Source organism: Parasteatoda tepidariorum, chromosome 12 (assembly GCF_982258835.1).
Source record: "Parasteatoda tepidariorum strain Cologne lab strain chromosome 12, Ptep-v5.0, whole genome shotgun sequence".
Classification (NCBI taxonomy): domain Eukaryota; kingdom Metazoa; phylum Arthropoda; class Arachnida; order Araneae; family Theridiidae; genus Parasteatoda; species Parasteatoda tepidariorum.
In genome coordinates, this window is record NC_141766.1 from 48037226 (window position 1) to 48051974 (window position 14749).

Genomic DNA, 14749 nt, shown 5'->3' on the forward strand with positions numbered 1-14749 from the left:
AAAAATTGGAGAAAAAAAAAAGGCAAAAAGTTAAGAAATAGACCAAAAAAAATCAAATTATGAAAAATTCTCTTCGCATTCTGATGCGAAGAGAATTTTTCATAATTTGGAACAAATTAGAGAAAACGCAGAAAAAAAATTAAACAGATTTGAATTATAAGTTTTTAGACGTTCAGTGCGCAAAAAAATAAAATAAATAAACGGACCACCCTGATAACTTTTGATATAATAATCAGATCTTCACGTTCTTCTCATGTCAATGGTTCAAGGAGGTGACTTAAAATATGCTAATTAATAAATGCGGGGACAATATTTCAAGTTACGAAATCAGACACTAAAACGTACTTTTTCTGAATTTTCATTTTTTCTACTGATTTGGATTTCTGTACCCCTAAGTATTGGGGGTAGCCGCAATATGAGAAGTAACTCGAGAGTTTTCCAATAGAATTTTAAAAAATTTCCAAGAATTATAAAGGTCGTTTGTTAAAAAATAACTTTTCGTGAATATTTATTATTTTATTTATAATTGTAAAAAAATTAAATTGTAAGGTATACATTTTTAACATCGTTTTAAAAAAAGGTAATTTAACAAGGAAAAGTACTATATTGTAGAAAAGGTAATTTTACAAGGAAAAATACTGTATTGTTTTAAAAACAGTATAACAATTTTTTTCAAGTAATATAATATGTAGTGATATAAATATAATGTAAGTGATATGTATTGTAAAAGACTTATAAAATTTAAAAAAAAGTAATTATTTAATCTCTTTTTTTTTTAAAGGTAGAAAATTATAATCTGAAATAAAATAAAAGATATAGGGGAAAGTATAATGCATTAGTTTAAATAATTAGGAAATGATTACTTACAGTCAAAGAAAATCCTTGTAGTACACGTTGTTCACTTAAATCAATGAATCAACTATAAAAGCCCAGAAGCTGCATCAAAATAGATTATAAAAATCTAAAGACTTCAAATATTTGATTTTCTTGTCTTAAATTTTGAAACATTAACTAAAACAAGCAGAATTTTTTGTATGAGCGCCTAACTACTTATAACGCCTCTCGCCTGTCCTTTATTTTTCAAAATAGTGGGGTGTATTCATTATTAAATCGTTTCATCGGTTTAAATTATTTGTTGAGCGAGGCAGAGGAACCTCCTATTTTCAGTATTTCACACTTTAGTGGAGGTGATTCCCACCATGGGTGGCAAAAATCTCCTGTTGTGGAAGGATTTACGCTAATTTATAGAAGGGGTTCTATTTGAAATCTATTCAGCAGATTCCAAAAACGCTTTTTAAAGAGATTTTAACCCCTGATAAAATTGAAGATTTACAAGCATTTCACTACAGAATAATTAGTCTAAGCTAGACTGGGACACCCCATGGTTTTCACATCTCTCAAGTCATCCCTCTGGTCAACACCATCTGGCCATCTGGTTTTTCTGCCTGAAGGGGTTCCATCCATTTCCTCCCCTGAAAATTGTTCTTTTAACTGGAGGTCTCACTTTCCTCAAGATAAGGGGAGAAAAATTTCTTTACATTTCTCACCAACTTTTGAACTTCCAAAGTTTCTTTCGTTTGCCTTTCATTTTTTTAGTCTGTTGTACTACTAATTTTTTTCATATAGATAAATACTTTAAATTTGAAGATTCAGCTTATATTACTATAATTTAATTTTACAGATAGCATTTTCAAATACATAAATAATATCAAATAACCTAAGTAGAAAAGCATTTTTTCCAAGTAAATTATTTTAAATTTAAATGAATGTCTAAGTAAACTAGTTTAAATAAACGAAATCAATAAATATTATTTTTAGGATTTGTTTTCTGTTCTTATTATAAAAAAGGACACGATTTTAAATAAATACGGTATGTATTGCCGAGGAAAAAGGTAGTGACTTATATCAATATATTTGCTACTCAAGAGCTATAACATCATACATAGTACTACAATACACATTCAAAACAATTCTACGAAATACATTTTTAATGCTAGTACATAATCTATACTTTTGTAATCTAAATTATGTTATTTAGTTAATTATTTTATTTTTATATATAACCATGATTTTTTGTGGCTATTTTAGTGGGTTTTTTTCATTTGTGCAATATTATAGTTTGACTCAGAGTTACAGTTTCAATAAAGTCTTATAAATAATGTCTTGTTTGTTTATAAGATTCAGAACTTAAATATTTATAACTCTTACACATGAATAAGCCTTTTGAATGAACATTATTAAACTGTTTATTTTATCATCGTTTATACATGGAAAAAATATTTTTCTTTTCGTTTTACTCAATAAATTTTACATTAAGTTTGTGGTTTATTCTTCGCTTTTAGTGGAAAAAATGAAATTCATAATACGCTAAAAGAAGAAAAAAATTAAATTCCCTGTAATTTTACTATAATGAATAATGAGCTTACATTTTGTCTTTTCATTTTATCAGCGATAGCTTAAATTTTTTATAGTACAGCTATGACATATTGTGAAGCAATGAGACGCTACATTTTAGAGGGGAAAAAATTTAATTCCTTTTAATTTAAATATGGGAGCCGCGATGGCTCAGGGGATAGAGTGTTCGCCTTCCAATGAGGGAAACCGGGTTCGAATCCCAGTTGATACGAATTCCGCATCCGGCTTGCACCAACCACATTGCTGATGTGAAATATCATCAAATGTAGACGGATCATGGGTTAGAGTCCCCTTGCCGTTAGGCTAACCGCGGGAGGTTCTCGTGGTCTTCCTCTCCATGTAACGCAAATGCGTGTTAGCTCCACCAAAAAGCCCTCCACGAATGCAAATTTCTCCCATTACTCGATACAGGAGCTCCCTTGTCTTCTGGATTGGGTTCAAAATCACAAGGCTGCGGAATTGGGTTGGCTGTTCAACGACGGTTATAAAATTAACTATGGGGTTACAGGGGTCTGTTTAGAAGAAATTTGGGTCCGTTAATGGACCCTTCACAAAATATCTTTTCATAATAGCGGACCCTTCACAAAATATTTTAACTTAAAAACGGACCCTTCACAAAATGATTTTTCTTTTAATCGGACCCTTCACAAATTTGTTTATCTTCATTATTATTTAATTAATAGAATAAACCCTTTCCAGGGCAGAAAACAAGAAAGATGGACGTAAACGAATTAAGTTTTGTCTTCGGCAGACGATTCTTCCATTATTTGTCCGAAATTAATATTCTGCGTTCAGCAGTATAGGCTAAATATCAAATATTTGTATGTTGCATCTCTAATTTAGAAGCAGCAATTGTTGTTTATTTTTTAAAATTTAATTTTTTTAATTATAATTTTACAGTGTTGAGCATAATCTTGTATGTCTTTATAATTTAAAAACTCCTTGAAAAACCTTTTTTTGCAATAACGGATCCTATTTGCACAAATTCATAAAAGCGGACCCTGGTTGTAAAAATGTGAGTAATTTTTTCACAATTTCACGAAAAATAGATCTTTCACAAAATGTCTGGACAGACCCCTGGGTTAAAAGTCTTTTTGTCAAAGGATTTTGATGGACATTAAATGTTAATTGCTTGGGAAATTCTCTGACATTAAAAATATTTTTATTGGAGTGTATCAAAAAGTTAGTAAAGAGAGTAAGAGTTATAATTATTAAAAACTCTGCATTATTCTTTAAATTACGATATTATAATTAAAATTTGGCTTTTGCCGAAATCGTCGTAAATATAATAGTAGAAAAGAAAAAGCTACTTTTTATTACTGATTTATTTTAGTATTTATCATGAATGTATTCATGAACATTAAAATTTTTTACTTATTGCGAATCCTCTGTTGCTTAACTTGAAAGTATAATGAAAGAAAAAGTGTCTAGTGAATGAATGCAGAAACGTGTATGAATTGTTATCACACAGACGTCAAGTCGTTCAAAAAGAGTTGGTATGTGGAATGTTTTTTTTTCTTATTATTTCCCACATTTTTTTTAATGTTGAATATAATATAACAACCGAAGGAGATTTCTCGCGCTTTTCGAGTTATGCAAAAGAGCTGGAAACCTTGGCCCTCCTATTATCCCTAACTGAGGTGGTCTATGAGTTTTCAAACGAAGTTATGCAAAAAATTAAAACAGGGGGAGACTAAAATTGTTTAACGCTCTTCACCTACTTTGTATTTATTATTAGCGGTTCCCTGTCATACTTCACTCCCCCAGTTACAAAAAAGAGTTCCTCAAAAGACCTCGATGTCTTCTTTTCGAGACCACGAGGAAAGGTTAAATGTTGTATGCTTTTTTTTTTAATTCTGCCATAACTTGAAAAAAAAAATTAGTGAAATTTTTAATAAAAAAATAATCGTCGATGCTAATTGATTTTGCACCTTTCAGAAATAATGCGCCCATGGCATTGGCCATACTTGCCATACCCTAGATACGCCACTGCTCACACCAAATACATTATTCTTTAAACATTCACGAACATAATGGAACTTTACATCTATGTGTTAAGATATAAGATTATTAACAGAGTTTTTCCAACGTAAGTGAATATCAAGTAAAACCAAAAACAGTCAGTGCCCTGAGGCTCCACAAAGGAAAAAAATAAGACAATAAAGTCATAAAATAAGACATTATTGTCTTCTTTTTATTATCAGTTTTTGATTTCACCACTGACAACAGAAAGACTCCAGCATGTTGGCTAGGTGGTGTGTCCCCTGATGAAGTGCCATTTTTGCTAACATGTGTATCTTTAGATTTCGTTTTGCTTGTATTTAAATTCTCCCATTTTTATTTATATTGCTTAATTAAGACAATTTTGGCTTTAGCTGCTTTTTTAGCATTCTTCCATTTTAGCTTATTGTTTTTAAATTAAATTTTGTTCTTAATTTTTGTTTAATTCTATTTTCATACTTTGATTGGACTCCTCTTATTGTAATAATTTTATCTAGCATCATACCAAAGATATTTTTTAACAGAAAATATGCTTTATATTTTAAGCATAAGCTTAATTTCTTTGTAAATTAATTAAAAAAAATTTCAATCAAATATATGATTTAAAATCTTTATCTCATTAAAAAAAATTTTAATGGTCTATTTTCTTTTACCTTCATTGAAAGAGATTACTAATCCTTTTAATCATGCCCATTCAATTATTAACATAAACCAAAAGTGGTTTTCACTCATTATTTTTATAGGAGAAAACTACTGGACGGTGTAATTTTTTTGTGAATAAGAACGAAGTAGAGTCTCTGCATTATTCTTACCCAAGAGTTTCTGATTTATAAATAATCTTTGCAGTTAACATCTGATGCTATTTGAGAACAATAAAGATAATGGAAGGTAATTAACGGTTCTGTTTTAAATTCTCCTCCCTCTGGAAAAATATCCACCAAAAGAAGTGTCTGTAGATAAATGTAGAAAAGAAAGTCACGCCTAGATATAAACAAGTTGCAAAAAAAAAATTTTAAAAACTTTGCCAATCACTTTAATAAAAGAATTAGATTTCTAAGAATGCAGAAAATACTGAATTCTATATCTCAATTCCATTTCTTTAAGTTCATGTTGCTTACTAAATAGATAGAAAAAAATAATAATACTCTCTAACTTTGCCGCTATAACTCATATTCCTGAATTTTAGATAATCTGAGTTAATGAGATAGTTACATTATCAATTGAAATAATTTTAATATTATAAAAATGAATGAATGCAGGCATTAAATCAAATATTGAAGGAATTAAAAAGTAATGGAATATGTTTATTCTCAAAGAAATAAACTTGCATAACCATGTTTTTAAGACTTCCATATATGGTCATAAAGATAAAATAATAAAACTATTTAAATATGACAGCTACGTAAACATTATTGTAGAATTTAGTTTAAAAAATATTGCATGATCTCGTTTTACGGGGAAATAAAGTTTAAAAAAAATGGAGAGATTTGATTTTTCTCTTATCGATTTTATTTTTTCCTCCGTGTTAACAAGCAGAAAACAAGTGAACTTATTCAAGTTATTCAAGTGAACTTACGTGAATTGCAGCTTGCAAAAACTCTTCACAACCATAGCGTTTTGCAGTGTCTATCAATCTATAATTGCAGACTTTCAGTGCATATACAACTGCTTCTTGTGAATAACCTCCACTATGAGAAGTACCTACCAAATGAAGGTAAAAAACAAGCTATGTAAAATGAAATCATTATAACTAAATTAGGTAATTAATCAAATCAACCTGAATGATATCAAGCTAAACAAATCTAATACACAATCAATGAAATTCTTAAATTATACACTATTATATACAATTAAGTAGAGTAAATCCAATCAGACAATTCAAAGAAGATGACTTTAAAGAAAGACCAATTTTTCATCTTGTGGTTTAGAAAACCACAAATTTGTTAGTCACAAAAAATTCAAAATTAATAAAAGATTTGGCAACAGATGGTGATAAGGTTTAAAATTTATTTGTAATTTTATGCAATTTCTGAGAAATTCATACAAGGGTCTCAACCTTTATATAGATATCCAAATTACATAATTTGTTCAGGGATGAGAGTAGTCAGAAAGTAAAAAAGAGGAAATCCAAGAAGATACATATATATATATATATATATATATAAACAAAATTTTGACAAAAAAAGTGCGATTTTTAAACTTGTAAGCCATGTGATTATAAATCATGATATGAGGCTTTTAAAATATGAAAATATGAAACTCTACATCGAATTTAAAAAATGCGAAAATACAAATCATGATGCGTAACTTTTAGATCACGATACATAATTTTTAAATCGCGTGATATTACAACCGCAAAAACGAATCACGACATTGGATTTTAAGCTCGCGTAAATACGAATTGCTACATGCCGTTTCAAAAGCTCGTAAATAAAAATCGCGATGTTGGTTTTTTAAATCTCGTAAATAAGAATCGCAATGTACAATATTTAAATCGCCTGTATAAGAATCGCAACACTCACCTGTTAAATCAGGCAAATACGAAAATCGATGTTTGATAATAAAATCGCAATTTTAAAAATGCATAAATACAAAACACGATATTGGGTTTTTAAATCTCGTAAATAAGAATCATAATGTACGGTATTTAAATGGCGTAAATAAGAATCGCAATGCGCAACTTTTAAATCAGGTAAATGCGAAAATCGATGATTGATATTAAAATTGCGTGAATAAAAATCGAGATATTTGCTGAGTTTGGACTTGGGATTTCTAAAAGGCTTGTTTGTATTGTTTTTGTTTAGACATAATAAATAAAAATTTTCACCGCAAATAAATATTTTCACCGCAAATCCACCTCTATTTTTTTGTCTGTTTTCACGCCAGAATACAAGAAGCAGCGACATCTGAATTACGAAAATACGAGCTATCCCGCCGACGGATTAAAAAATGAGGACATTTTATTTTCTGTGCGTGAAATCGGAGAAAATAGCTAATTTAAGTAAAAATGCGGAAGGGTTAGCAGCTAGGACGTAGTTGAAATTTTCTGTTTATCTTTGAAAATCGTAAATAAATATAATTATTTTACTTCAAGGACTGAATTTTTTTTAAAAAAAAAAGCTGGATATTTATTAAAAAAATAAATAAATAAATAAACTTTTAGAGAATCGGAGTTTTTGATGAAAAGGCTGAAATTCGAGAGACAAAAAAAATCTCATCCCTGTATAAAGGCCAACCAGTTTTATCCCAAGGAAATGATTTTTAGAGAAACTTCAGAGGGAGGAATGAGGACTTCAATAATTTCGCTCCGTAGAAAATTAAATTCCTCAAATCTGAGGAATGGTTGAGGACTAGAATCGATTCTAGAATTAGGCTAAATATGTGGCATCATAAACTGGTAAAGAGCACCTTAAAATTTGTCATGGCTGAAGTTATCCCACCAGTGATGTGCAATTTTAGTACTACCTTGCGACCCTGCTGATGTCAGAAAAGGTTAAAAATATAGGACATTCATTTGATGACCATTAGAAGAAAAAGCTATAAAAAGACCACCTAATGCTTGGTCATGATAGTATGTAGCCTAAAGTAAATCAGAAATATATTGGCTTTGTTACAGAGTCATTTTTAAATTGTGATGATATATTTGTACTTTCAGGTGACGACTCTGTTATAGCAAATGGTTAAATACCTAAAAAAATAAAATACACCAGTTTTTTAAAACATCTCTTTCAGAGATGCACAACCTATAGCCTCCGACCAAAACAGGTTCTGGAAGTCGTTTAACTTGGTCCCTGATTTATCTTAATTATTAATTAAATTTATTAATTTGTAAGATCATATTTATGCATAATTTTTTAATGAATAGTTTATTGATGCCATGTACAAAAATGTCACTGTTTTGCAGCAGTATAGTAATCGCATTATAGTATTAGAATTAAAATAAATATACAAATTAATTACTGTGTACCTTGCCGTTATATGTTACGAAAATCAATCACTACAGAAGTTTAACTAAATTAAGAAGAAATAAAGTAAGTTTTAAGTATAGTCATAGTGTATATTGTATTTTCCATGTTTATATGCATTGTTGTACATAATATGTATTTGACAAGCCATTCTCAAAGGACTTAAAACTATCACCTCTATCTAGTGACCATTTTAGCTGGTCTGGACAGTTTTCACTTGTTCAGATATTTTTAATTTTATTATCTGAACAAATAAAAACTGTAATAATGCATGACATTAATTTCAAATATCCAGTCTTTTAACAATTAAAGTTTTATGTTAATGTTGGTTTGGAACATCCTATTTTCTGACCTTTTTGGCCCACTAGCCAAAAGAAAAAATATTTCATTCCTGGTCAATTTGTTTAAATTTGAAAAAACTCTGAAATTTTAAATACTAAGTTAAAGGATTTCTGATTATCCTTTATAAATAAAACTAACCTAATCCAAGCGTAGGTATTTTAACACCATTAGATAGTTCTACCTCTCTTGGGCCAAAGTCTCCTTTGGATGTTGTGACTGGCATCTTAACAACACTAAATGTCTATGTATTCCTGAAATATTACAAACATTTTAAAAGGCAACTCATAATTCATAAAACTATCAATATATTTAATAAAAATACAAGATAAAAAAAAATTAGCATCAGCAATTTATTCAAATTAAAACAATTTCATTTCATATTTAGTTTATAAGAGCAGATAGGAAATGAAATGAAACAACAGATCTTCAGTAAAACTTCTGTAAAATAATCATGTGAAAATGATTTGAAATGCATTATTTTAATTAAATAAACTATAATAGTATTTCATTGATGTTTTAAATCAAAGTTTAATATTAACTTTTTATTAATCACTGGCATAACACTGATATCTTATAGGTAGAAGACTTTACTTTATTCATGACTTCTGAGAAAAATATATACAGTACAGAACCCGTTATCCGGAAATCAGAAAACCGGAAAACCAAAAAACCGGAACGAAATTCGAGAAATTTTCCCGCCATTTTTTTTAAAAGATATTTTTTTTCCTCATAAGATTTTAGGATTTTTCTTTCTTTTTTGAAGGATGTTTACCTTACCATCACTTTGGAAATAATCATTAGTGTATTACTTCATCGTTTTTTTCTCTTTTTAAGATTATTTCCATAATTTTTTTTTTTTTAGTTGGGTTTAACAATAAAAAAAACTGCTTTTTGTAGTGATTCAGAAAACCGGAAAAATCAGTTATCCGGAATAGCGATGGTCCCGATCGTTCCGGATAATCGGTTCCCTACTGTATTTAACACTTTAAATATAGCGCAATATTCAATTTTGAAATTATTCTAGACTTTGATCACATTCAACAATAATTTAGCAAAATAAATATGAATTATGAGTTAATTCATAGAACAGGTTATAGGAGATACATAGCTTCAAAATCAGATTGAGCTATTTATTTTTCATAGTGTATCAACAGATAATATGTCTTCATTGCATTTGTAACAGAAGAATTATCTCCATTACTTTTAAAAATTCAAATACATAATGTAATAGATTACATTGGATAAAATTATTGAAACCGAATTAATATTTTAAATAATATTTCTAGCACTTATTGCCTAAAGAACCTTTTTTCATAACTTTTATACAAATGTCGTTTTGTAATATTTGGTTGGAATAACTTAGAAAAAAACCTTTTTCAAAATTCCGTACTTCGAGAGTATAGCTTGTCTACAGTAAGAACTCCCCTAGCACCTGGACCCGTGGAGGTGACTATGGTAACGAGGTATAACTATTTCAAGTAGGGGTGTGGAGTTGGCGAAACAAAGGGAATCTTTTTCTTCAGTCTTATTATTTTAGCCCTAGAGGGAAGAGAAGATACCCTCCCTGAAAGGTGCTATTCTGGTTTTGTTAGCAGTAGATGGCCTCAAACTTTGTAGAGGGGGGAATTCCTACTGTAGACAAACTATAATTTGCACTCCACAACCAGCAAATTACAGTGGAAAATATAAAAATAAAAATGGCAATATCCAAATAATATTAAAAAACACATATGTAAGGAAACATGCGATTCATTAGGCAAAACTCATATTTTAGGATTCTTTTTTTTGAAATATAAATTATAAAAATATATTTTATTTACGTCTGTTGACTTTAGTTTTCACAATAAAAAATTAAAAGAAAGGCAAAATATTAAATTTAAGAAATGTGGGAGAATTTTTTCAAGCTATCTGCGGCAAAACTTTCTAGCACTAATATTTTTCTGCAAGATACTTTTAATAATAACAAACATAAATGTTACTAATTTAAAATAACAAAACACTGTTTTTATAACAAAAAAAAACTATAATATTTTTTTTTTCATTGAACATGTAATAATTTTTTATTCTTATATTATGGGTGATATTCACGCATTTTGTTGGGGGGGAAAACTCACTATTTATTCAGAGCTCATTCTAGGCAGAAAAAAGGGAAGGGTGCAAAAGTTTAAAAAAAAGGGCATTATTATTCTAAAAAGGCAATAATTTCTTTCTATGGGCTTTACACATTCTATTAAAAAACATTGTCAATATTTTTCTCTACTTTACTAAAAGTACCAAAGCAATCATATTAATTACTAATTTTTATTAATAAATTAACATATATATATTGAGTAAATGAGCTAATTAGCTTAGTAATTTATTTAAAATGCATGCATATATTAATAAAATAATAAATGTATGTTTTTAAGTGTGTATAGATAGTTATGATTTAATAATTAAAATGATTAATAATAATTATGATTTAATGATAGTGAAGTAACTGCAAACTTTCAAAGACAAGTGCAACAAGGGGATGTGATGGCTATTCTTCCTTTCCCATATAAATCTATGTATTGACAGCAATGACAAACTAAATAAAAAGAGTTGAAAATAAAGGGTTGAGGAAAGAAAGGGCAAAAAGGGTATGGAGTCTATTTCACCAGGGCACTAATTTACTTCAGGGGCAACAGAGTGGACTTTTGACTAAAAGGGCAGCAGGGTGCTGCCCCCTGTTTACCCTGCCTAGAATGAGCTCTGATTTATTTCCTTCTTTGCATTTCGTAAACAATCATCACTATAAAAAATACAAGTCGTGAACTCCGTTGCCGGAAAAAAAATCAACAACGAAATCACGCGAATTGGACTCCTCAAAAAGGGATTACTCTAGTGCTTGTTTCGCTTTGAGATTAGGTTGTTGTAATAAATAATATTGTATAAAAATATTTGATTTAAAAACTATGGAGAAATCAAAAGCCATAACTACCAAAAATTCAATAGAATCATTGCCTTAAAAAGTAAATACTCAAATGCACGATTCAAATTTTCCATAGTGTTTGAAATATATCGAGATATTTAAAAACCATGTGAAAACTAATATCAGTAATTGCCAAAAATTACATCGATACGATATTATCGGCAAAAATTAAACGCCTCAAAAAGTTATTATCTAAATGCATGATTCAAATATTACAAGTAAATTTCTATAGAAAATAAAAATAAAACTCTTCAAAAGAACATTCTATCTGCAAGAACTCTGTAGCGTACTTTGATAATGTCGCCGTGATTCTGCCGCAGGGAATTCAAGTAACCTTTAATCTCATTTTTTCGTCTAGTCGATTTTGTTTCATGATTAAGATGTGAAGAAATGCATTATAAAAATATCCTACACATGTAAAAAATGCTTAAAATTAAAATTTATCATTATTTTTCATGAAATAACTATAATAGTACTATACTATATATATAACTATAAAACTTTATAACTTGAATTTTTTTAAAAAAGTATATAATTCTTTATCACGAGTATGTGCAAGTTTTCTTTTAAGCACATATTTTGAACTGAAAATTGCATTACCTGCTATTATTTGAACCTTGGTTCTCAGAAGTTATTATCAGGAGTATAAATTTGTAATTAAAATTTAAAATGCCAAGTTTCTAACATCACAATTGTTTGTAAAACACAACTGTGAGCCCTTCCAGCCTCACTCATAAAATTTTATTTTTGTACTGGTGATCAAAGCAATCTAAAAGTTAGGGCATTCGCTAGTAGCCTTGCATTCCTAGAACTTCACGTATCTTAGTACCAATAATGTTTTTAAAAAAATTTCATATTTTTTTAAAAAATTACTTTCAGCATTTAAAATTCAAAAACCTTGCTTTCTATTCTATCATTAAAATTAAATTAAAAAAGTTGCCTTCATAATTTTTGAAGCAAACAAAATATTTTTTACGATAAAAATTGCAGGATTAGAGAATAAGATGTATTATATTTTAGATGAATATTTCAATGAGGTTATAAAACTCAAAATTCCTCCTTCCTAAAGGTAATATTACATGCATATAGTGTTCTTCTTAAGCATTTATAGGAAAGCAAACGCCCTGTCTACCTTTTGATCCTATAAATGTGTTCTCTCATTTTGTTCTAAAAATAAGCCACCATCCCTTAAAAACACTGCCTTTTTATTAGATTTTCTCAAGAAAAAGTTGTTTTCGTAACCACCTGTTTCGTTAAAAAGTTCAAAAAGAAAAAAAAAACCTCTGTAAACGCAACCCCATGAAACCTGATATGTGGTTTCCACAATTGATTTACCATTAATCTTGTCTAAGATAAGTAACCCTTTCTCCCTGCTTTCAAAATTTAAATTCTTTTCAAGTAACAGATTTTATTCTTTTATATTACTGAAGATAAAATGATTGGGAGATTTGTGATTCCCATTGTGCTTATAATTACCTAAAAAAAATTGTATATTTTTAATTAAAAAATTTAGAAATGAGAATTTTTTAAACTTAGAGAATTGTTGAGTTGTTGTCCCCGTAAATTGTTGAGTTTTTGGTACACATGGAAAATTTGTTAAAAACTATAAATACAATTCTTCTATATTTTCAAGATTAATTACAATCTTTCAACAAAAGTATGATTTTTTTCTGTAAAAATCATATCTATTGAAAACTATCTTCAGATTTAACCATTTCTGATAGAGATAATGTATACACTTAATATAAGGGGAATGGTGTATTTAGGAAAAATATTTGCTTCTTTATAAAAGTGCTGATGGAAATAATAAAAACACTTTTTAATTCCACTATGTAATTTCTTGAATACACGCATTAATCAGCGTCCATATACTTAAAAATAAGTTTTTTTAAAATTGATCCACTTACAATTAAGATAACTATTTTATTATGCTTTAATATATTAAGTTTTTATGAAATTGATGAATGAAGAATTTAGAGGTAATACAGATAAAGAATAAATTTGATAATATAATGATTCTTTATATATAATTCTTTATGGATTTCTAATAAAATTATTCGATAATATAATTATTATTATGCAATGAATATTTATAGATATTAAAATAAAAATTTAATCTCTTTTATGGGAAGTATTGTGAATACCAGTTTCAAAAAGGAAAAATGTGGACATCACTCTTAAACACTGTGTTTCATGCGAACTATTACAAAATATTTAACTTTTTTCTGACAAATATATTAAAAGAAAAAATAAATAAATAAACAACTTATATAGGCATTCATATAACACAGGGTAAATATTTTTTACTATTCCCTCCAAACTAAAAAGTAATCACAGTTTCAAAAACCACTTTTAATATCAAATTTTAAATACATATTGTCTATATGTTCTTACCAAAAATATGAGAGTTGAATGGCAAAAAATACAAAACGAAAAATAAGTTATAAGCGAAAACAAACAGAGTATAACAACCCGAGTAATAAATGCGGCTTTATAAGTTCAAGAATAAATATTAAAGATAATAACTGAACACATGTTCATCACATTGCCATAATCTATTGGAGAAAAACAAAATTGTAGAAAAAGAGTAGAAAGATAACACATGTTTATAGTAAACAAATTTTATTACGAACCGCAGGCTGTTTGAATCCTTCGCCTCGAACAAACTGATAGAAAACGAAGTGTAAACTCTATCTGCATCAGACCAGTTTCTATAATTCGCACTCTATCAACCCTTTCAGTCGGAAAACAAACTATAATTAACTTTGGCAAGGTTTCTTATCGACAATTAGACCAACAGACGACAACCGAAGGTGAAGGGGTTATATTGATCATTATAAGCTAGAGATAAATTCAGCTTGTAGCTTATGTTGTGTTTTTAAAAGAAACATAATCATATGACGTAGCAAATGCTCGTGACATCATAATTTGTTTAACCGCATGCGAATTGACAAAACATACCGTAGATTGCAAAGGGTTGGCGAAAATTTCTATTGGCGTGAAAAGGAGAGTTCTCGCAAATCGCCAAACAGTTGTGTGCTTATGTTTTAGTTTTGTTTTCGGTATCGCATAA

General features: G+C 28.7%; 1 protein-coding gene across 2 annotated transcripts in view; it reads right to left on the reverse strand.

The window, feature by feature from the left end:
• Positions 1-14518, reverse strand: part of LOC107448598 (putative oxidoreductase ZK1290.5) — a 29271-nt gene extending 14753 nt beyond the window's left edge. The window contains exons 1-3 of one of the 2 annotated variants that reach the window (XM_016063859.4): positions 14310-14518; positions 8862-8974; positions 5993-6117 (exon numbers count right to left, since the gene is read on the reverse strand). In XM_016063859.4, the coding sequence (XP_015919345.1) occupies positions 5993-6117; positions 8862-8946 (210 nt within the window). In that variant the 5' untranslated portion in view covers positions 8947-8974; positions 14310-14518. Of the gene's footprint in view, positions 1-5992; positions 6118-8861; positions 8975-14070; positions 14206-14309 lie in introns of those variants that run through there. The other variant, XM_016063862.3, reaches the window with a different exon arrangement.
• Positions 14519-14749: the final 231 nt, after the last annotated feature.